This window comes from Cololabis saira, chromosome 19 (assembly GCF_033807715.1).
Source record: "Cololabis saira isolate AMF1-May2022 chromosome 19, fColSai1.1, whole genome shotgun sequence".
Taxonomy (NCBI): Eukaryota; Metazoa; Chordata; class Actinopteri; order Beloniformes; family Belonidae; genus Cololabis; species Cololabis saira.
In genome coordinates, this window is record NC_084605.1 from 11,675,235 (window position 1) to 11,698,601 (window position 23,367).

The window sequence follows — 23,367 nt, forward strand, 5'->3', positions numbered from 1 at the left end:
AGATGTGGATCACTCGTCAACTGTGTTTGCATTAATGAAGATTCCTGTTATCCTCCACTGATCTGTCTTTTTCACTACAGATCAAAAACCTTTTTGTCATGTTATTGCTATCATAAGGCTTTTTAATGCAATATTACAAGGGAACATAAAGACATTCTTAATAATAAACAAGAGGACAAAAAAGTTGGAGCTCTGAGCGTTTTGATTCTTTTTTTTTTGCCTTCCTTGAAAGATGAAACTTTTATTTTAAGTATTTGACTAGATATTGGTGCAGAAAAATCTGAAATACATTAGACGATCTCACAGTAACATTTTCTTAGTAATACTGTTCTAACCGGAACTGCAGGTGCTTTTATCAGTGTGCTAGGTTCAATTTATGTTTTATTTTGTGTGAGTGTTTTGATTCAATTTTTATATCCTTCTGGTTGGAGTTCACTGCATCTTACTTTTAAATTATTTAAAGTTATTATGGGAGAGAAAAACAAGATGTGGGCTGAGGAAGAGACTAACCAAAATAAATGATTGTTGGAAAGGCAAATTAACCAGTAGCCAACAGGGGAACCAAAAGAGCTAATACAATTTAAAAAATACTTACCTTTTTTTTTTTTTTTTTTCTTTACTTTTACTTAATACTTTGTAACTCCAAGTCAATCACACTTGATCACAATCAAATTGTCCATTTAGGGAGCAACACTGATTGACAATCAATGTCACATGCTATTCTGCAAATGCAATAAATTATAGGCAATTAGCAAGACATCCCAAGTAAAGGATTCTGCAGGTGGTGACCGCAGCCCACTTCTCAGTACCTACCATGGCTGATGTTTGGTCACTTTTGATTGCTGGTGGGGATTTCACACTTGTGGTAGCTTGAGATGGAGTGAGTCTGCAACCTGCACAAGTGGCTCAGGTAATGCAGCTCATCCAGGATGGCTCATCAATGCGAGCTTTGGCAAGAAGGTTTGCTGTCTGTCAGCGTAGTGTCAAGAGGATGGAGGTGCTACCAGGAGACGGGCCAGTCACCTGAGAAAGAAGACAAACGTTTCAAGACTACCCAGGAATCGGCATCTCCATATTGCTTCGGAGATGGGTTATCAAAAATGAAGTCCAATTCGTCCCACTAGATGTTTCGGACTGTGCCAGATTTGATTTGGCACAAACTTCAGTCATTAGGCTCAGTTAAACAGGAAATGGTCAACTGTGAAAGAACTCAACTCAAAACTGTCAGACTTTCCTACTATCACTTGAAGTGCATGTGTGAATGGTGTACATATATATATGTATATATATATATATATATATATATATATATATATATATATTTACATACACATACACATTGCATATAGCTTAATGCATATCCCTGTGTAATAAAGCGCACACGTTTAATCCATCACCACCACTATCTAGTCTACAGGGCCTAGAACTGCAGTTGCAGTTTTACAACCATCCAGTAGATGGCATTGTCACAAAAAAACTGTCAAAGTGCGGGTCTGAAACTGCAGCCTCCGGGTCTGCAGCGTCCTATGATACATCCATGGTCTGCAGACACATACTATTTATAACGGAGAAGCCACTGGGCTCTGCTCACCCTGAGTGTTTGGGTCCACAAGGGGACAGTAGGCATCAATTCGTGCCAGATTTGTATTCTTTGTGGTACAAAAGCAGTTGTCAAAGGCCAGAGTTAATAAAACACCTGGAGATAAAGTTCTCTGAAGGTGTCACTGGGAGTGTATCATTTTTCCATGTAATTCAATTCAATCTACTTTATTGTCCCACTTGGGGAAATTTGTCTTGGAGTCGACAGCTACAGTGACAAAACAATACATCACCACCACAACAACACACCATTTCAGCAACAATTAAAACACACAAATACACTAATTAAAACATGCGAAAATTCACCATGATAAAACGCAGTATAAAAAATAAATTAATTAATAAAATTATTGCACATCCTTTGGCCTCATGGAGCATTGTTCAGGAGTTTGATGGAGGTTGGCACAAATTAGTTCTTAACCCTTTATAGGGCACTCATTGAAATACTTGGAAATGTACAATTTCAACCCTAGAGTGTTATTGGGGGCTACTACCAGAGTATTTTTCAATTTTTCTTCTTTTAATTTTCTTTTTATTCTTGATGCAAATCAAGGTCAAAGAAGTTACCATATATGGTTCCTTGCCCATTGTGGGTGAAATTGTACCCATAAATTGGATATGTATAAAAATACAAAAAACACATACAACATAATATTTATGATACTCTCTTCATAGAGATATTAGAACTTTTCTCCATAAATGGTACAACTTGACTTATAGGGCTTCTCTTTTTCTCCATCCATATATTTCGTCCAATCAGTCCAATCATCTCCTGACCCTCTCTCTCCACCAGCAGCAGGCAGGTTGACCATGCCATTGACCATGCCACAGAACAAGAAGTGAAGAATAGCATTAGAATTAATGGTGGTACTGATATTATGCTATACAAATCTGTGGCAACATCCAATGCAACATCCAATATTGTCTTACCTTATAATGCGCTATTTGTAAAACAAAAACACCCGAAGTACGACTTAACTAGATGCACCGGGCATATGTCTACAAAAGGACACTGTCACTTGAACTAGTTTGACCATAAGGGGGTGTATTTGTAAAATAAATACACAAAGTATGGCTTACTAGAGTATCTGGCATATGTCTATAAAAGGTTCCTCAGTCACTTGCACTAGTTTTACCACACAGGGGCGTATGATCATATATGGGATCACCATTATTCATGCTAACTATTTCACTGATTTCACTAATTCTGCACAAACAACACTTATCTCATCATTTAGCACCATCATTCAAACACATACTGTGTGAGTGTCATCAACTTAGCATGGTTAGTTTCAGCTTTCTGAACTTTTGTGTGGAAGAAGGTGCAAGCAAAAATGTGAAATTTCCCCTTCTTGAAAATCAATGAAGTTCCTGCTTCTCCAGGGCACTGCTGATTGGTCAGATGCCATGATGACACTGTCTGTGACAAAGCATGATCTGTGCTGATTGGCAGGATTAACTCACATGACTTCAACACCTCACTGAGAAGTTTGGGGAAAGTAGTTTTTCATGTCCACGGAAATTACAGTATATGGTTACTCTCCCTATAAAGGGTTAACCCTTTATAGGGCACTCATTTAAATACTTGGAAATGTACAATTTCAACCCTAGAGTGTTATTGGGGGCTACTACCAGAGTATTTTTCATTTTTTCTTTTTTTCATTTTTTTTTATTCTTGATGCAAATCAAGGTCAAAGAAGTTACCATATATGGTTCCTTGCCCATTGCGAGTAACATTGTATCTAACACTGAAGTTACCATGTATGGTTACTTGCCCATTGTGGGTGAAATTGTACCCATAAATTGGATATGTATAAAAATACAAAAAACACATACAACATAATATTTATGATACTCTCTTCATAGAGATATTAGAACTTTTCTCCATAAATGGTATAACTTGACTTATAGGGCTTCTCTTTTTCTCCATCCATATATTTCTTCCAATCAGTCCAATCACCTCCTGACCCTCTCTCTCCACCAGCAGCAGGCAGGTTGACCATGCCATTGACCATGCCACAGAACAAGAAGTGAAGAATAGAAATAGAAATCTGTGGCAAAATCCAATGCAACATCCAATATTGTCTTACCTTGTAATGCGCTTTTTGTAAAACGAAAACACCCGCAGTATGACTTACTAGATGCAGCTGGCATATGTCTACAAAAGGACACTGTCACTTGAACTAGTTTGACCATAAGGGGGTGTATTTGTAAAAAAAAATCACAAAGTATTGCTTACTAGAGTATCTGGCATATGTCTATAAAAGGTTCCTCAGTCACTTGCACTAGTTTTACCACCCTTTTCCCCGTCACCTTCATGGCTGTACGCACCAAACGGGCCAGTCTGGTTTTCAGCCTGACAGTAAGGTTTCCATACCAGGCTGACATCCCATATCGGACCAAGCTCTCCAGTACTGCCTGGTAAAATAAAAACACAATGCTTTTGTCCACACCATACAGCCTCAATCTGCGCAAAAAGTGCAATCTTTGCCGCAGACGGGCACACAGACTTTCCACGTGGACATCCCAACTAAAAGAGTTGTCTAGGTGAACTCCAAGATATTTGTATGAGCTGACCTACTCAATGGGGGAGTTATGTAGGACAGCGGGACTGTGATCCCCTATCAATCTTGGCTCTACGACCGTCTCTTTAGTTTTTTTGGACGTTTAAAATTAAATGATGAGCATCACACCATTTCACAAAATGCTTAATTTCAGAAAAGTAAGCTGAAGGGCTTGAGTCTTTGTGCAGGAGACTAAGAATGGTAGCGTTGTCACAAAATTTAAAAACAAGGTTCCCGGGGTACCTGTTTGTGCATTCATTTGTGTAAAGTGTAAAACAGACAGGAGAAGTGACACAACCCTGCGGGGCACCTGTGCTAATTGGTTTGATCTCTGAGAGGCTGTTGTTGATTCTTAACTGCTGACTTCTATTGGTTAAAACTGAAAAATACCATTTAATTAAAAAAGGGTTAACACTCATCTGCTTTAGCTTTGAGATGAGGAGATGGGGTTGAAGTGTATTAAAAGCTGAACTAAAATCAATAAATAAAATCCGTGCATATGCTTTAGGGCATTCCAGGTGCGTGAGAGCAGAGGTGTCAAGTAACGAAGTACAAATACTTTGTTACCTTACTTAAGTAGAAATTCTGGTTATCTATACTTCACTGGAGTAATTATTTTTCAGACAACTTTTTACTTTTACTCCTTACATTTTCACGCAATTATCTGTACTTTTTACTCCTTACATTTTAAAAACAGCCTCGTTATTCTATTTCATTTCGGCCTTTAAAAACAAAACTATCCAGTTAAATTGCTCCATCCGGATAGAGTGAATTTGGTTGTGGTTGTTTCAGATGTTCTTGTCCAGTTTTGTTCTTACATCCGTTCCCTCAGATTCCTGCAACTAAACTTGGATGTACATTCCAATAAAGGTTAGGATAAATGATAACATGCCTCTGAAGTTTGACTTTTTGCACCATTACAATACTTATAGGCAACTAGTCATCATATCTTCTGCTCTCTGAAACACATGTTAATGCTCAATAGTACACATATATGGTTCTTTAATATATTTGCATTATACTAAGATGCATTCATTTTCAAGGCTTTTGTCATAAATTTGCCTTGCCTAGTAAAGCAGGTGAGTTAAGAGTCTGTGGTGATGTTTTTAAACTGTTTGGCTTAGAACTATTTTAACCGGGTCAATAAAGCTTTGAAAGCTTGCACCGTGCAGCACTTACTCAGGCAGTCTTTTTATGTTACTTTGAGACGATAAAACCATATGCATTGTTAGAATGAAAGGGTTGTAACTCATAAATAAGGAATTTACTATGACAGGGCCATTCCTGATTCATGAAACCTTGTAGGGTGTATTTTCTTTTTCACGACTGTTTATGGGAAGGGAAGTTTATGTAAGTTGGCTCAATTTGCCTCCAGCGCTTGTGTATTTATCTATGCTTTAAGAGGGCCTGTTTTCCACAGGTTTATTTGTTGTTGTTTTTTTTTGCATTGTGATTATGTTATGCGCTTGTGGGATGTAGTGTAGGGTGGCAGACCGAGTGTGTGGCAGGTTGTGTCGCAAACTGTAGGCTAATTAGGTTTATTTAGTGTTTCAACCTGAGGTCACGTCTGTTGTGATGAACGAACGTCACCTGCACGCCCTTGAGGAGAACGCGTCATACCGGAGGTGGCCAGTTGGGGGAAGTATGCAGAGCAAGAGTTGGAATAGTAATATAATTAGTAGTAGCAGCAGCATTATTAGTCTAACAGGTGGTGGAACAACGGATAAGTAAACAACATGGCAACACTGGATGAGGAGGAGATCATTGCATTGCTTTGCTTGCAATCTCGGCCTGCTTGCGATTTGCCTACTCTTTGCATCCTCACGTTCTGTCTGCTTCTCTTTGATTGATCGACCAACCAATCAATCGATTGATCGATCAGTCAATCAACTGAACAATCAATCACTGGCATTATTTGTTCACGTTTTTCAGTGATGCCTGGATCATTAATCTGGAATATTATCTAGATCAGGGATCGGCAACCCGCGGCTCCAGAGCCACATGCGGCTTTTTAGCGCCGCCCTAGTGGCTCCTGGATTTTTTTTAAAAATGTTTGAAAATGGAAAAAGATGGGGAGGGAAATACATTTTTTGTGTTAATGTGGTTTCTGTAGGAGGACAAACATGACAAACATTCTGAACGTTTTCCAATGCTGTAAAAATGTGTAGAATAAATATTACATTTCAACATTTCTGTTAACGAAGATTTGTACGTAAGAATATCAGGGCCATGCAGGAGAAAAAATATTTGTGTGGGAGATTTTTTTTCTATTTTGCACTTCGAGAAAAAAGTCAAAATGTCGAGATTAATGTTGAAATACAATTTCTAGAATAAAGTCGAAACTTCGCCTTTTTTCTCAACATTTCGACTTTTTTCTCGAAATTGTACATCAACATTAATCTCGACATTTTGACTTTTTTCTCAACATTTTGACTTTTTTCACGAAATTTTGACTTTTTTCCTCAACATTTCGATTTTTTTCTCGACATTTTGACTTTTTTCTCAAAATTTTGACTTTTTTCACGAAATTTTGACTTTTTTCTCAACATTTTGATTTTTTTCTCGACATTTTGACTTTTTTCTCAAAATATTGACTTTTTTCACGAAATTTTGACTTTTTTCTCAACATTTCGTTTTTTTTCTCGACATTTTGACTTTTTCTCAACAGTTTGACTTTTTTCCCGACATTTCGACTTTTTCCTTGAAGTGCATAATGAAAAAAAAATCTTCCTCCTCTAAAATATTATTTTTATTTTTCTCCTGCCTGGCCCTAATACTCTTCCATAGATTCGCGTAACAAAAAGAGTCATGTAGAAAGACAGCAGCTACTTTTGCAGCCAAGGACCCAGTTCTAACTAATATAGAAACATGCAGCATGTGTTGCCTTCATTCTAAGGCTTATACAAGACTTCCTTTTTTGCGGCTCCGGACATATTAGTTTTTTGTGTTTTTGGTCCAATATGGCTCTTTCAACATTTTGGGTTGCCGACCCCTGGTCTAGATCATTCAAGAACACCTAAGAATTAACACTTTAAACGTTTTATTTTTATATTAACGCTAAGCCATATATGCAATGTAACATGCTTTGTTTCCTTCCAGACAGATGCGTGGAGCTTCTCTTCACAATGTTTATGATGAGTATACAGTCCTCTCAGGTCCTGGGTGGAACCTGACGGCATACTTAATGGACCGAGTGTGGCTACCATGATCCATTTCCTGAAAGAACTGACCTTCCCGGCACACAAAAGGGAGTGTCGTTACACAGGATGCACTTAACCTTTTCCCATCAACCTCAATAGCTCCCCAAGGGTGAGTGGAATTGGGTACCCGGCTCGGTTAATGTGTTCAACTAATCCCGGTTTCTCACACAGAGACTGGAGCTGTCGGAGTGATGGCCCGGTTTCTCTCAGACCAGTTTGGATCTATGGACTCACTACTGGCTGAGCTGTGTTGACTGGTCTCTTCATGTCATCAGGGCTGCAGGTGGATTTGAGATCGGTCTAGTTCTGCCTGCAGTTATTCTGCACTTCATCATGTGATACTTGGTCTAAACCTTATTCTTAGAAGCATCCACACAACATCTTATGAAAGAGGTCCCATAATGGCGTTTCATTTCAATCAAATCTTTTATTTGTCACACTTTCCTGAGGTTAGGAGTATGGTCAATAAGGCACGATAAAGCATGTTTTCGTCTGGAATACAAAATAGTTGTAATAAAAGAGACGTCACTTCTTACTCTACTAAAACATTAAAAGGAAGATCCTGCTTTTATTGAGAAAGTATTTCTGGACTATTTACTAGCGGGGCAGGTGGGGGTCTGCCAAGCATTTCTAAGAAGAATCTCCACTCTTTCACCAAGAAAATGGTACTTCGTTTGGGATTTTGTCTGGCTGTTTTTGTGACATTTCAAAAAAGATGAATCCAAACAGATGATCTGTGAGGTGCAGTGTGGATCCATTTGATGCACAACGCGCCTTGGGGAAATATAGTTAAATGTTCCATTTAAAACATTTGGCCACAAAGGCATCATAATAAACTAACAGGTTAAAAAACAATGCAACGTCCTCCATTTACAACTATAACATTAAAGATCATTATAAGATTGATAAATGTACAGCCTATGTGCGCACCATGAAGAATATGATTTATGCAGATTTTATGATTATCTGAGGTGATGGAAAATAAAACTATATATTTATTGTGATGATTTAATTTAGCCAAATTTCATTATGTAGATTCTAGACTTAAAATTTTCTTTCTGCTTTTCTCTAATTTAAAGAACTCTATAAATACTTGGGTTTTGGCCTGTTGGTGAATGATGAACTTTGTGCATTCAGAGGGTTGTGGCATGAAAGAAGAATTAAGAGATCCAAGATTTGAGAGAGACAACTAGTTTTGAAAAATCCTGATAGGTAACTAAACCTGGTATGAACAGATATAGTTTCTGTAGCTGTACATGAGGTCACAGATTTACTGATCCAAAAATGGAGAGAAAGCAAACAAGCAAAAGATTACAATACAAACTATGTGGAGGTTAAACACTTAATACGGTAGAAAAAGGAATACAGCTGCTATAAATACAAGTCTGCTTGGCAGACTAAATGCGAAGTAGCTTAGTAGTTATAGGTACACAGAGCTAGTTTGCAAAATCACTTCCTAATGTGGGCAATGCCAATCAGACAGAAGTTTGGTGTCTCTGACTATGATAACATTTTATTTCAAAGTAATAGATATCAAAATAAATATCAAAATTTGAAAGTGAAAAGACCCAATGTCACAGTTTTAATTTCACGCAGATGACAGCAAGACAGGTGGCTGCAGCTGGAATGTGAAGGCAAATGGGTCTTTTGTTGAGATTTTCTGTGGACAAAACATGCAGCTTGGAAAATGATATAAATAAAAGAAGAATAAAAGAAAAAAGAAAGAAAGCAGCAAATTATTCAAAGGCAAACACCGTGGGAAGGGAAAAGGGTAGAGTGTTAATTGGAATCGGTCTGCCATCTACTGGCCAATAAAGTAAGGAAGCTCTTTGAAATAATTCATAACTGTTATCCAGAGAAAAAATGTTTCCATGAAGTAAAAACGGAATTTTGTTTCTAAATATACATTTTGTAAAAGCAATAAAGAAATGTCTTTTCTGGGTTGTTCTCATGCAAGATTTTTTTAGATTGATCGATGGACTTCTGTCATAGAAAATGTGTGACCATCTCCTTGGTAAATATGTATTGTTTGTAATGGAGCAAGGTGACCTTGAAAATATAGAAATCCCATATGTAATTTATTCATAATCTACATATCCACAACTTCACATTTTTGCATCAAAAATCCAACTTCAATACACTGTTAGCTTCATTTAACATTAACATAGAAAGAATGAAACTTGCAAAAATTCTTGATTAAAAAAAGTTTGATAATGATAACAATTAAAAGTCGTTTGTCACCAATGCCATCACTGGAAATTACACATTTTTATAAAGTTTTTTTTAAAGGAAAGGCACACAACTGTAAAAGAACCGTGTGTCACGACTTTATCTGGAGTGGACTATCGTCCTCGTCATTGACTTTATTTCTTTTGCAACCTGAGCTGTTTCTAATGATCTCAACAACTGCAACAGCCTGAAATGACAGCTGACCGAACAGACAGAGCAGCAGGATTAAGAAATCCTGGCTTTTAGCCTGGTCTTGACTGGACTCCCTGCACAGAATAAATCACCATGGTAACTGCTTTTGTGCAGCCAACTGGTGGCCAGGTCTAGCTGGGATAACTGATATATCCCAGCTCAATTACTTATATTGGTTTTGTGCAACAATGTTCTGGAACTGCTTCTTGTGTCTATCTCATATCTGGGTTCAATTATTGATTTCCTTTCCTCCTTCACATAACTCCTTACCTCCCACAGTATTTACATTCCCATATTCTAGCTTGTTCACTGCTAGATCCTTGATCCTTCTATGTTTCTGGTTTTCTCTGTGCCTGTTTCATGTTTTTGGAGTCTTGAAGCACCTGCTGCTACAATTATTTGAGTTATGTGAGATATGTTTGTGTACGAGCTGTTTTGTGCAAACAAATTGTGTTTGTTGTCCATTTTTAAATAACTTATATATATCTATATTTAGCTCTTCTTCTGGTTTAAGACTGTTTGTTGTTCCTTTAAATGTGATATATATTGTTTTACCTTTCAAGCTCCTCTACAGAGAAAATAAAAAACATTGAATTGCCTTCCAATGCTCATGATTCAACTTTACTGTTATTATAAAAACAGCTCTGAACACTAAAGTCACAGTTTCCAGACTCCAATGTGTCTTTCCCCTTCAAGGCCTTTGTTTGCTGACAAGATTCATGCTTACTTTGGTCTGTTATTCTTTCTCATCTCTATTTGTCTGAGCCCCTCTCACCTGTTCTTATCTCTTATTTCAGCGATGAGGTCAGCAAGCAAGAAATGGTCCCTTCATTATCCTGCTGGTCAGATTTCAGTTTACACCCTGAAAGACCACCAGTAATCCACATCCATCCCTCTTGTCCTTTCTTAAACTGTGGCTCACACGTTTGTCATTCCATCTTTGTGAGGACACATTTCCAAGTCTACCAGTTACTCCACAACACACACACACACACACACACAAACAAACACACACAGTCAGGCCGCCACGTCACTCCAGGCAGCTTTGCATATAAACGTGCGCCTTGGACCTGGTTTTTACTCTTCATCTATCCATCATTAGTGAGCATTTTACATCCAGGTATGTGCTTTCATGTTTTGTCTTTCACTAAATCTGATTTGGTTCTTCATGTAAAGGGCTGCAATATTTGAAATGTATCATTATAAACCATCAGTCATTCTGGTCTGGTCATGTAGTCCCACCATTTCTTAATGAGCATGAACATAACAGGAAGTGAATCAATAAATATTGTTCATTGACAGAAAACTGTTTAATTGTGTAATCCTACAATTTGAAAACACTTTGTTGTGTTTGATTGTTTTTTTTCTTCATTTTTTGATCAAATAACAGGAAATGAGAAGTGGTCTCCTACAGTGATGAACCCATACTGAATCTATCTTCTTTATTTTCAAACTTTCTTTTAACTTTTTTGCATTTATAGCTCATTGATGTGATGTTCTATCTGGTAACTTTTTTGTGTTTTCTGGATGTAAAATATACATACTAGATAATGGTGAAAAAAATACATATCCAAATCAGAAAATGAACTGATTTAGTAATTAACTAAACAATATGTATTTAATTTAATTGTAATTTTTGCATTTTCACTTTATTTGTTAATATGCACCCATTTATATTTCAGGCCTATAATTTGAGCAATTTAGGTCGAGTAAGGAAAAAACACATTTTGAATAGATGATGTTGGCTTTAAGGACTCTGGAGGATTGTTGGTACATGAGAGTCAGGGGAAAGTCTAAAAGACACTTCACCAGGAAGTGGTATTCATCAACAGTTGAAATATCAGGGAGAACTTTGTTGAACCTTTCTCAAGGACCTCTGTATATTTTTCAACAAAACAATGCAAAACCAGTTTATTACAGTGAAATGCTGTGATACCTTTATTACAGCGACTGCATGTAACTGCATGCCATGTAACTGCAGCCTCTGTGGCGTCTCATTGATATTTAATCACTGCATTGTTTTTGGAAACTTAGGACTTTTGACAACTTTCGACTACATTACAATACAAATCTGCTGAATAATACCTGATAAACACTGGATTCATCAGTAGGTCAACTAATGAAGGGATGACATAGCTCTGGAATTAAATATCGTTATCATCAGAATGACAAGTTTATTCCTGGTACCCTTGGCATTTCTGTCCATCTGTCCCCGGTGAGTATGACTCACCGGGGACACTTTAGCCAACAGAGAAGCAATGTGAGGAATTGTTCCCCCAATCCTTCATTTGTCTTTTGTTCATGACCTTGTTTATTCAGATCCACTTTCTCACAGTGTGAAATCTTTATTAACAACTTGCTATGAAGAGATCTGACAAAATTGGGATGGATGTGCTGCTTTAATATACTTAGAGGCGAGCAGTCTGAGTGGACTTTAAATTCTTTGCTATGGGGTTATTTAAAAACTGACCTGGCACCGGTACATTTTACCAGACACACGTTTTTGTTTAATTTTAAAAGATGGTTTGTAATTTGCACTCTATAAATATGAAATAAACTCCTCTGAAAGTAGCGGTGGAACATGTATATAAACTTCTAAAGAAATGGTCTTGAAGGCTTAACCATTTGCTGTTTGAGGCTCACAATTCATTCAGTCAAGTAAAGCAGCAATTGGATCAAATGATAATAGAGGGTTTGGCTGGGCTTGCGAGCCATCAGCTGACCTATTCAATGTCTCTACCACACATTATCCCATGTAAATCCAATTAAACAAGAAGGACTGGACAGCTGAACCTTCATTTTTATTTGGCGTAACAGGATATTCTGTGCTGTTGTGCGTCTGGCTTTTTCTATTCCTAGATCATTGGCTACAAATTAATCCTTATTTCAATAACAGCTTTGGGTTATACTCAACTTTGTTAGAATTATGTGCCTTTTGTTTTTTTGTATATATCATACTGTATATGCAATAAAAAAGACCTGACATTTTGTCAAAAGACTGAATTTTCTAAAATCTTAGTGAAATGTTCATGACTTGCTGTTGTCAAATACCACAAACATAACGTAGAATCACTCCTTTTTTCAATCCCATCTCCACGGGTCTGTACATATCAGCTGGTTTTAATGGGTGAAGTAACTCGCTTACCTCCACCTGCTACTCCTAATCAGAATTACTTTCACTTCCTATTTCCAATGTACAGCAAGTGCAGCATGATATGAGGCTGGGTGGAGATAAAGACAGCGACGGTGATGATTCTTCCTGGATCTGAGTCTGTGATGTCACAGAACCCTGCAACAGTGGGCCGTGTTATGTTGTGTCAGCTTCTCCAGAGAACAATTGTATCCAAATTGCTTAATTTGGTGGCCAGTTCAGAGTCAGATTGCTGAAATAGATTTTTTTTTTTTTTTTTTATATGTCCCCTTTAAAGTGGAATCTTTTCATGTTGCCTGCAGTCAGAATTGCACAGTATCAGAAGATAGAATTTGAAAAGTCTTGACTCACTGGGTCCCCCTACAGGTGTGGCGGTTAAGTAACATTTACAACACTGGCCAAGATCATAACTCTCACTTTTTCTTCCATCATTATTTTATTGAGCCTCTTATTCACCTCTGATATCTTAATGTGAAAAACGAATTTGTTGTTTCTTAGCATTTCGGTGTTCTCTATTGAATTTTGAGTGGTAAAAGGCTGTTTACTGTTTATAACTCATCTTGCACTTGTGTGCACAAATGTTTGTCAAAGGTTTCTTGAATTCTGAGTCTCAGCATAGCTGACAGAAAAGGTGTGCCGTGCCTCATCTGGCTGTTTAAAACTGATAGACAGATGGAAAATAAAAGATAAGAAACAAAGTTCACACTATTTCTACTTTTATAATTGTTCTTTTCTCTTTAGTGCCACCATGTCTTATTTAGAAGAGCTGGGGTGAGTCAGTGAAGTCCAAGCATGCACACTTACAACACACAGATCTCTGCTTTTTTGGCATATTTAACATGTTCTTTCAATTGTTTTACGATTATTTTTTATTTCTATTATTTAGGGGGTACAATGAGGGTAAGAGCTCATTTGTTAACTTCATAAACCAAAGTTTGATCTTTTCTCTGTACTTTCTCACAATTACTGTCTTTTTGCAGAAGAAGAAGAAGAGCAGGGGGAGGGAGGTGAGACTTTGGCTGCATACTTCCACCCTAATGAGTATGTAAAAACAGTATGTGAGATTTTTTAGTGCGTCCGAAACATTAGAACGTACTCAATAGTATGCACTATCCATACTCATTCCGGAGAAATGTATTAGTGTGGTTTGATGGACACTAGCTAAGCAGAAACTTCCCACAATGCAATGCAGCTGTGTTTGGTTGCTAAGTGATATGTACATGTCATAAGTATAATAATATTATTATACAATATTAAGATTATAATATTCGTATATATATTGTATAATCTCATCTTGTTTCAGCCAGGATAAACGGGAAATAGCGGAGCGGTGCGATGCTACTGCTGCTGTGACACGTCACTTCCTCCCAACGGAAGGAAGTGACGTGTGCGCTCTGAGTAGTACGTCCGAATTAATGCACACTACTGATATTTACTCAAAAGTGTGCCGAACTTAAGTATATTTTTTAGTATACACTGTTAAGTATGGCATTTCGGACGCACCGTTTAATGCTATGTGATGATTACATCAACCAGACCTCAGAAACAGAACATCCACCTACCAACTTTTATATGAGCCTGTCATTATAAGCACCCTTTCAGAAAAACACTTCAAAAGGCAAATATAGTTTGTTTGTTTTTTAATAAAGGAAGCAGTCCAGTGTTTACTTGTATATCTCAGCAATGTAGGAAGTCAATAATCTATACATTTATGCAGCACAAGAATTGAAACGGTCCCCTAGCAAAAACAGATGACAAAAGCTGTTGTTTTCCTTCTGAAGAAGGTAATTTAGCGTTATTATCAAAAGCCACAAACTTTGGTTTCGAAATCTGTTAAACCTCATGTCTTTTGCTCGTATATTTAACTTGGATTCATTTTTTCATTACCTCTCTCACTGCCATGTTGAAGGAGAACGCCCCAAATACAAGTAAGAACATAAGTAATGGAATAATACACATGAAACATGCTGTTAAATTTGACCAAAAAACAATATCATCAGTCAAAATAATGAAAGGATGCATGTAATATAAATATTTTTTCTAATTTGATTTGTGCTTTACAGGTCTATGGTATCGCAACTTTCTGCACCAAAAATCCCTGAGGGGGAGAGGGTCGACTTTGATGTATGTTCAATGATGACTGCTTCTCCAGAGAACAATTATATCCAAATGAGTTGCAAATAATCCTAAATCTGTGTATCTACCGGCCACTCCTGTAGGACATCCATAGAAAAAGGATGGACAAAGATCTGCTGGAGCTACAGACGCTTATAGATGTCCACTTTGAGCAGAGAAAGAAAGAGGAAGAGGAGCTGATTGGCCTCAAAGAAAGAATTGTAACACCTTTCCTATTCTTTCTGTCTATAGCTCTTCCTTACAAAACAATTTGCCAGGTATCAAAAACCATTCTGGCTAATAGTGTGAATGGCTTTTCTGTTTTAGGAGAGCCGTCGAGCAGAGAGAGCAGAGCAGCAGCGTGCCAGAGCTGAAAAAGAGCGAGACAGACAGACTCGGATTGCTGTAAAATCTGGATACCTTGAACCAACACACTGTAAAAGAGCTATTTAAATTGAGAAAAAAGTCAAGTGACCACTTAAAAATGATTTCTTTAGGAGGAGAGACAGAGGAAAGAGGATGAAGAGGCCAAAAAGAGGGCAGAAGATGAGGCCAAGAAAAAAAACGTGCTCTCCAACATGGGGGCTCATTTTGGTGGGTTCATTGCAAAGGTCAGTGTAGTTTGTTGATATGCAGCTGAGACTTTTAACTGTATGTTCATAGCTTTTTCCAGTGAAGGTTGATAACCTTACGTGAGGGTGTGTGTTTCCTGCAGGCAGAGCAAAGACGAGGCAAAAAACAAACTGCAAGGGAGATCAAGAAGAAGACTCTGGCAGAGAGACGCAAGCCACTGGCTATTGAACACCTCAAAGAGGATGGCCTGAGGTTAGTGTTTTTAGAGTCTCTCTTACCCTTCTTAAATTTGAGTCCAAGCCTTTGAAATGCCAGCTGGGCAATCCTGGTGCATTTTGGAAAAGATGTCCACATTGTAGACCACTGTTGTAAATATCTCTATCATCTCGAGTTTTTCCATGTGTGTCAGAGAGAAAGCCAAAGAGATGTGGGAATGTATCTACCAGCTGGAGTCGGATAAGTTTGACCTCACTGAGAAGATGAAGGGGCAGAAGTATGAGGTGAAATCTTCAGCTGAGAACACTATACTTAAAAAAAAAAAAAAGACTAATCTGTGACATCATAGTCTAATGTATTTTTTTTTCCAGATCAACGTCCTCCTGAACAGAATTCAACATGCTCAGAAATTGTAAGTCAATCGACCTTTGATGAAGATGATGCAAATATATCACAGCTCAGCGGCTGCAGTCTATGTGCACAGGAAATGCTTTTGTCTTTGTTGTTTATGAACAGGATGCACGTATCAGATATTTACATAACTAATTTATGCAGAATGTGTATTGCTATTGCTTTCCTTTTTAAAACTACCATGATAATTTCTGGTGAATATTGTGAACAACTGGTTATAATTTGCTCTAAATCTTTTGTTCTTAATGCAGCAAAAAGGTCCATGGTAAGGGGAAGGTTGGAGGACGCTGGAAATGACCCCCCCCCCGCCACAAAAAAAACCAACAACCCACAAACATGCACACACACACACACACACATGCATTTGCATTTGGAGTTAACAAAATACATACATTACTCAACTGCATAATGCCCATATAACACTGCTTATACAGTATAACAGTGTTATTTATATTATATTATATAATATTTATATTAAATTGGACTGTTAGTATTGAAATGCCAAAGCTAGAAATTGTTACAGGTGTTACAAACATATTTGAATTACTATTTGAGATCTCTAACAACTGGCAGAATATTTTTCTTGTGAGATAAAATAAATCCTGTATGCATAAACATACACACAAAATGTTTCTGTGTCATTTTAGAACATTTAATGGTTGAGGTAAAAGAGTGGCAAAAAAAGTAAAAGAAAATGCATACAGAAAACGTATAGGCTTAGTGTATTTTTCAGAAACAATTTCATAGCAAAAGGAGACTAATAAACAGCTGTGATCAAATAAACCTTCACCTCTTCTTTTGTGTGAAAACTGCATGAACGTCATCGCTGTTGCTCTCATGCAAATGTTCAAAGCCCATCTCCAGAGCCATGCTTGCCACTTTTGTTGCAAAGCCTGCTTCTTGCTCTTTGTTCAGATCCAGAATGTACCTGATACACACACAAGGGCTGTTGTCAATGTCACTGCTAACTGCGAGAAAAATACTGCCATTAAACATGAGATATATAGCAAACAAAAATCACTGATGTACAAATGCAAATATTACAACACACAGCAGTCCCTTTACTCTTGGGGACTACGCAGTTACCATGGTAACAAACTATGTTACTATAAAAACCCTCACTTGGCCAACTCTATGACAACCACAGCGTCTGGTGCAGCAATCTGTCTCATGGTGCGGTCCAACTGGTGCACACAGCTGAGCGAGAGAGAGAGAGAAACGCAGAAATGAAACATGGTCAACAGTCATTTCACTAGTCAGCAGTCCAGGTGACTAAAGCGTGAAGGAATCGTATTTCAGATCACATACCTGGCAGAGAGGTAAATTGTGTGAAAGTAGTGGGAGTATTTCTGTTTCTCTGGAAGTTTCTGAAGGGAGTCTAAAGACAGGAATGTCACAGAGACCCCATTTAATTGCATTAAATCTGAAAAAGATTTGAAAAAAATTAAAGTTTCAGTAGCAGTTTCACATTGACAAACATCAAAAAGGCTTTGAAATATTGGAAGTAATCTGTTATAAACAGAGAGGTTTGAAGATCTTGTTCCAATCATTTTTCTAAAACAAGTACTTGAAAAAAATCACAATAAAACAGCAAATGATTTAAAGCATATTTTTCAATGTGAATTAAACTACGTTTATAGATGCATGAGGTCCAGTTTTAGTTCTAGCCTGCCTGTGTGTTGCCAATCATCTAAACCTATTTTAAGGAGTCTTTTACCATTAATCCTGGCAGATTTCTGGCCAGCCTGTGTGGTTGGATTCTTTGTCTCTGTGCCTGACTGAGAAACAGTGAGGCAGCCCCGTCTGCTGGAGAGGGACTGGAACAATCCCTGCACATTTGCAAAGGAGATATCCTGGGCTGTCTGGAGATGAAGGAGGGAAAAGGATGCTAAAAATACACATGAACATATTCTTCAGTGTGTGCACTATTTATTTAACTGGTATAAAGAATAAAACATGTTAATGAAACTAAAATCCAAACTCAAATCCTTTGTTTAAACTGTGTCATTATTGGCATATTTTACCTTGACGTGTTGCCCATTCTGTGTCTTCAGCAGGCTCTCGTCATCGGTTTCAATGCCAAAAGAGAGATAAGGACTGGAAGCGATATCTCCCCAATAGCCTCTGACAGCCACCTTTTCTCCTCTCTGAAACACACAAACACACACCCTGTAATCAGTACTCGAGTTGTAAAAAACAATCAGGGGGGATGGTGGATTTTATCATATGGGCACAGATAATTTGTGCTGATTACAAATAATATAATATATTACAAATAATAACACTGACCAAAACACCTGCAGAAATACTGCAGGAATGACATAGCAGCAGTTAAATGCAGCCTTCTGTAAGCTTTAAATATCCACTGGGCTTACATCAAATACACCCAAAACACAACAATAAAAAACAGTTTTCTGAACTTATCAATATGACTCATTCCTTCACATGATAAGTAAAATGGATCACTGCAAAAACTCAAAATTTTAACAAGAATATTTGTCCTATTTCTAGTTAAAATGTCTCATTTTAGTAAAAAAATCTCATTACACTTAAAACAAGACTCATCACTGGAAAAAAAACAACAATTTTCACCTGTTTCAAGTAGATTTTCACTTGAAATAAGTAGAAAAATCTGCCAGTGGAACAAGATTTTTTTGCTTGTAATGAGAAGATAAATCTTGTCCCACTGGCAGATTTTTCTACTTATTTCAAGTGAAAATTTACTTGAAACAGATGAAAATTGTCAAATAAGTTATTTTTCTGGTGTTATTTTTCTGGTGATGACTCTAAATGTTGAAATAGCAGTAAAACCACATTCATTGATGAAATGGCATAAGGGATGAAAAGGGGGGATGGCAGTTTTACAGGGGGGATGATTTGGACCGTTTTTATTTCAGGGGGGATGCCATCCCCCCTCATCCCCCCTCAACTCGAGTACTGCCTGTAATATATCAAATTAAGTTCCATAGAACCATTACAGCTTGCTGTGTTGTATGAGATGTACACTTACCTGCCCAAACACTCTTGAAGACAGTAAAGTTGGATTGGTTATTTGGTAGACCCCTTCCCTCATTTCAAACGCCAAACCCCGCTCTCTCCATTGCACATATTGCCGTTTGTTAATGACTTGACACTGCAGACAGTCAGTACAGTAAGTTTCCATCCTTAAATCCAACATGTAAACTTCCCAATTAGTAAATAAGAAGTTCTGTGACCAGTTGTTTATATCAAACTAATTTGGGGAACACATTTCCATTGCAAAGCAAGTAAAAATTAAACCAAATGTGCAAATACCCCTTTCTCATACAGCTTCATTGTAAGGTCCCAGTCGAAGCAGCCCTCCCTGGAGTCGTAACGTGTGCCCAGATGCTGTCTGAGGCGATAATCCCAGGCTTTGGACATCAAGATAAGAGCTGGATGCTCAGATGAGGATGGTTGAGTCCACAACTTGAATATCCTTGCTAGTTCATCTCGCTCCTTAAACTGAAGAAATACTTAGTGAATGTAATTACTAGACTTTGTCTGACTTTGAGTTTTACATGGGTGTGATGGATAGGTTTGTACTGTTTGAAGGAAACACTGTTGTACCTTTAGAAAAGTTGTGTTCAGGCAGGCATGTGCAGACACCTCCAGCATTTCAGTAACAAACAGAGAGAGGTGTGATGCTGCTTGTTGCAATATTTCCTCTGTCTGACTACGGATCTCACCGTTCCCAAACACTTCCAAAAAAACTTCAGTCTTCTCTGAAAAGAAAAAAAAGCAGTATTACACTAACAAAAAGTTGAATACACATGTGCCTTCTGTGAAATGAATAATGCCTTAAGACCATTAACCATTAATTCCCATGATTTCCTGTGGAATCAGTGCCAGGTAGAGGAGCAGCAGCTGCCTAGCAACCAACTCCATGCTGTTCTCTATCACGTACACCTGCAATGCAACAGAAAGACAAGATTTTACAGTTGCAGTTAGTCAACTGTTCTCAAACGTAGCAGCTCAGTGTTTGAGAATAAAGCTCACATGAAGACTTTGCTTTTCCTGCAAACCAGCAATGGTCTTCAAAATATGTCTTGGATCTCCACTGCCAACCAGTAAAACGTTGACATCTCCTTCATATCTCGCAGGACCTAGGCACATGTAGACACAGCATGAAATAGTTTTATGTCTGGTTAATCTTGATACTTTTTTTATAGCAGTGTATGTGTTGCAAATGCATTGACTGTGTAAATTTAAAGTCTTAATTCTGAAAGATCTGCATGTTCGTTCGTCTGGTGTACCATAAGAAAACCAGTGAACAGAATCAAAGTTATTACTAGCTTTAAGATCATGCACAATGTTTTTTCAGCCGGAGGTACACCTCTCTCAAACCACATAGGCAGGAGAGAAATGCACACAGTTGTCATCGATCCAGTTGTATTTATACTAACAAGGGAGGTGTTCTTTGTACGTGAACCCCATCGGTGGAGCCAGCTGCCCAACATATCAGACCTTCAGCCGTATCCCTGTTTATTGCTTCCTACTTGAGATGTTAACCCAGATAACGGATGAGACCCATCAGTGTTAAAACATCTGTTTCTCTTCATTGTCTTCAGCTAAAGAAACAGAGAAATTAGCTGAACTATCTTAACAGCCTAATCATAAAAACAAGGAGATGACCCTGCAAATAGAGAAAAACCAGCAGTGTAGAATCTTATATAAAAACCCTTCAAACCTTTAAACTATTTCATAGAATCCTAACAATTCACATACTTAAATAATAAAATTACTTGATTAGTTGGTGTGTTTGCATTTGTTTCAGCCTGAAAATATTTATCATTTCGTTCATTTCATGGGATTATTTTGTTTTTTAAATATATTTATAGCTTAAAATAGAAAGCAGGGGAAATTACTGTACTTTGTAAAGAATGGCACATAGTGGCACATAATTACGGTGGCCGACAAGGGCCAAACGCACTGCAACGGCCTAATGCGTCTCAGGAAAACGGCTTCAATTACAGAAACGATTCAAATTCACAAACTCAAAACGAGGTACAAAAAGAGGAACGTGGTGCAAATGAAAAAACGTGCTGCAAAAAACAAAGACAAATGCAGCATCATCAAACGCGCTGCAAATAGAGAAACGATGCAAAGCACAAAACGATATAAAACAAGGAACCCTCTTCAAAATAAAAACGCTTTATAACCGGTTACCAAACCTGCAGGGGGCGCTCTCGGCCGAGACCGAACAGCTGACTGAACCACAGTGTTTACATCCATGGTTTAAACATACAGCGGGAACGGTAATGTGATTTTTATCTGACTATATTTATATACGATGTTTATATCACTAATATATTTTACACCAGACGATACAAGGCTGCACATACTACACATATTGATATAAAGCACCCGTTTTTACATTAAGAAGCCCTCTTGTCACAGTCTTCCATAACATAAACCCTGTCCTTTTTTTCTTTCTGTCATTAACAAGCAGCATGTAATGTGCAGCGCTGTATGTTATGGAAGTGATAAGAGGGCTTTTTAATGTACTATATGCAGTAATTGAGTTGTAAAAAAGAATCTGGGGGGATGGTGGATTTTATCATATGGGGACAGATAATTTCTGCTGATTACAAATAATATAATATATTACAAATAATAGCACTGACCAAAACACCTGCAGAAATACTGCAGGAATGACATAGCAGCAGTTAAATGCAGCCTTCTGTAAGCTTTAAATATCCACTGGGCTTACATCAAATACATCAAAACACAACAATAAAAAATAGTTTTCTGAACTTATCAATATGCCTCTGTCCTTCACAGGATAAGTAACATGGATCACTGCAAAAACTCAAAATCTTAACAAGAATATTTGTCTTATTTCTAGTTAAAATGTCTAATTTTAGTAAAAAATCTCATTACACTTAAAAGAAGACTCATCACTGGAAAAAACAACAATTTTCACCTGTTTCAAGTAGATTTTCACTTGAAATAAGTAGAAAAATCTGCCAGTGGAACAAGATTTTTTTGCTTGTAATAAGAAGATAAATCTTGTCCCATTGGCAGATTTTCCTACTTTTTCAAGTGAAAATTTACTTGAAACAGGTGAAAATAGTCAAATAAGTTATTTTTCTGGTGTTATTTTTCTGGTGATGACTCTAAATGTTGCAGTAGTACCATATTCATTGATGAAATGACATAAGGGATGGAAAGGGGGGATGGGAGTTTTACAGGGGGGATGATTTGGACCATTTTTATTTCAGGGGAGGATGCCATCCCCCCACATCCCCCCTCAACTCGACTACTGACTATATGTAACGTTAACAGGTGCTTTATGTCAATCTCTAATCATGATCTTATCTTTTTTTTTTTTTTTTTTTTTTTTAGAAACTTTATTGAAAAGTCAGACGTCAGTCATGATCTTATCTTATTAATATTATGTGCAGGTGAGAATGTGCAGGTGAGCTCTCACCTGTCCGGAGTAAGTCCCGTGCGGGACTGAAGCCCCACCAGGTGACGCAGCCCGCTCCCTCAGACGCTCGGCCAGCACTCATTCTGCATTTACTTAGAAAAAAAAAAAGGAAACGGGGGTAATTTACATCAAGGCAACGTTGAGAAACGGCTGAACTCCTGACAAACGTTAACGGTCCCTAAACTATATACCAATATCAATAAACTGTCTCGAGTCTCGATATGCTGAAATAAGTCAAATAAATAAATAAGGAATTTGCAATTTATAATGGAAAAAAACATTGAATAATTGAAAAAGAAACAAGACAAAACGTACCTCTAACGTTACGTAACAGTTGCGTTTGCAGCCAACTGTTCAGGCAGAAAGTTTGGTTTGTGTTGCTAGGCAACGGTTGTGAATGTTGAAACGGTCGCCACCCATCGGTGACAGACTGCCAGCTCACTTTTCCTATACATGTAGGTTCAGAGGTGTCAAAAGTATTCACATTCATTACTCAGGTAGAAGTACAGATACTAGAGTTTAAAAATACTCCTGTAAAAGTTGAAGTATCAACTCAAGTTTTTTACTCAAGTAAAAGTATAAAAGTACTGGTTTCAAAACTACTTAAAGTATAAAAGTAAAAGTAATGTAAGGGGGAAAAAAGCCATTAAGGACAAAAGCCATTGA

At 37.5% G+C, this 23,367-nt stretch overlaps 2 protein-coding genes across 7 annotated transcripts; one reads left to right on the plus strand and one right to left on the minus strand.

The window, feature by feature from the left end:
• Positions 1 to 10,815: 10,815 nt before the first annotated feature.
• tnnt1 (troponin T type 1 (skeletal, slow)) lies at positions 10,816 to 17,230 on the plus strand. Of its 6 annotated transcripts, XM_061709370.1 has the most exons (12): positions 10,816 to 10,904; positions 13,677 to 13,706; positions 13,916 to 13,976; positions 14,845 to 14,863; positions 14,999 to 15,059; positions 15,155 to 15,271; positions 15,378 to 15,455; positions 15,548 to 15,661; positions 15,766 to 15,875; positions 16,015 to 16,123; positions 16,211 to 16,251; positions 16,502 to 17,230. In XM_061709370.1, the coding sequence occupies exons 3-12, from the start codon at positions 13,973 to 13,975 to the stop codon at positions 16,545 to 16,547; spliced, it is 699 nt and encodes a 232-aa protein (XP_061565354.1). In that variant the 5' UTR covers positions 10,816 to 10,904; positions 13,677 to 13,706; positions 13,916 to 13,972; the 3' UTR covers positions 16,548 to 17,230. The 6 variants fall into 6 exon arrangements, with proteins under 6 accessions (XP_061565354.1, XP_061565356.1, XP_061565355.1 ...); XM_061709372.1 differs by lacking the exons at positions 13,677 to 13,706; positions 13,916 to 13,976 and having other exon boundaries at positions 10,884 to 10,904; XM_061709371.1 differs by lacking the exons at positions 10,816 to 10,904; positions 13,677 to 13,706 and having other exon boundaries at positions 13,921 to 13,942.
• On the minus strand, positions 16,972 to 22,783 carry LOC133419885 (dynein axonemal assembly factor 3-like). The gene is made up of 11 exons (XM_061709367.1): positions 22,702 to 22,783; positions 20,268 to 20,374; positions 20,084 to 20,177; positions 19,839 to 19,993; positions 19,545 to 19,733; positions 19,261 to 19,383; positions 18,275 to 18,397; positions 17,968 to 18,112; positions 17,559 to 17,673; positions 17,373 to 17,447; positions 16,972 to 17,178 (listed from the first exon to the last, which is right to left on the minus strand). The coding sequence occupies exons 1-11, from the start codon at positions 22,781 to 22,783 to the stop codon at positions 17,037 to 17,039; spliced, it is 1,350 nt and encodes a 449-aa protein (XP_061565351.1). The 3' UTR covers positions 16,972 to 17,036.
• Between the last annotated feature and the right edge of the window lie 584 nt (positions 22,784 to 23,367).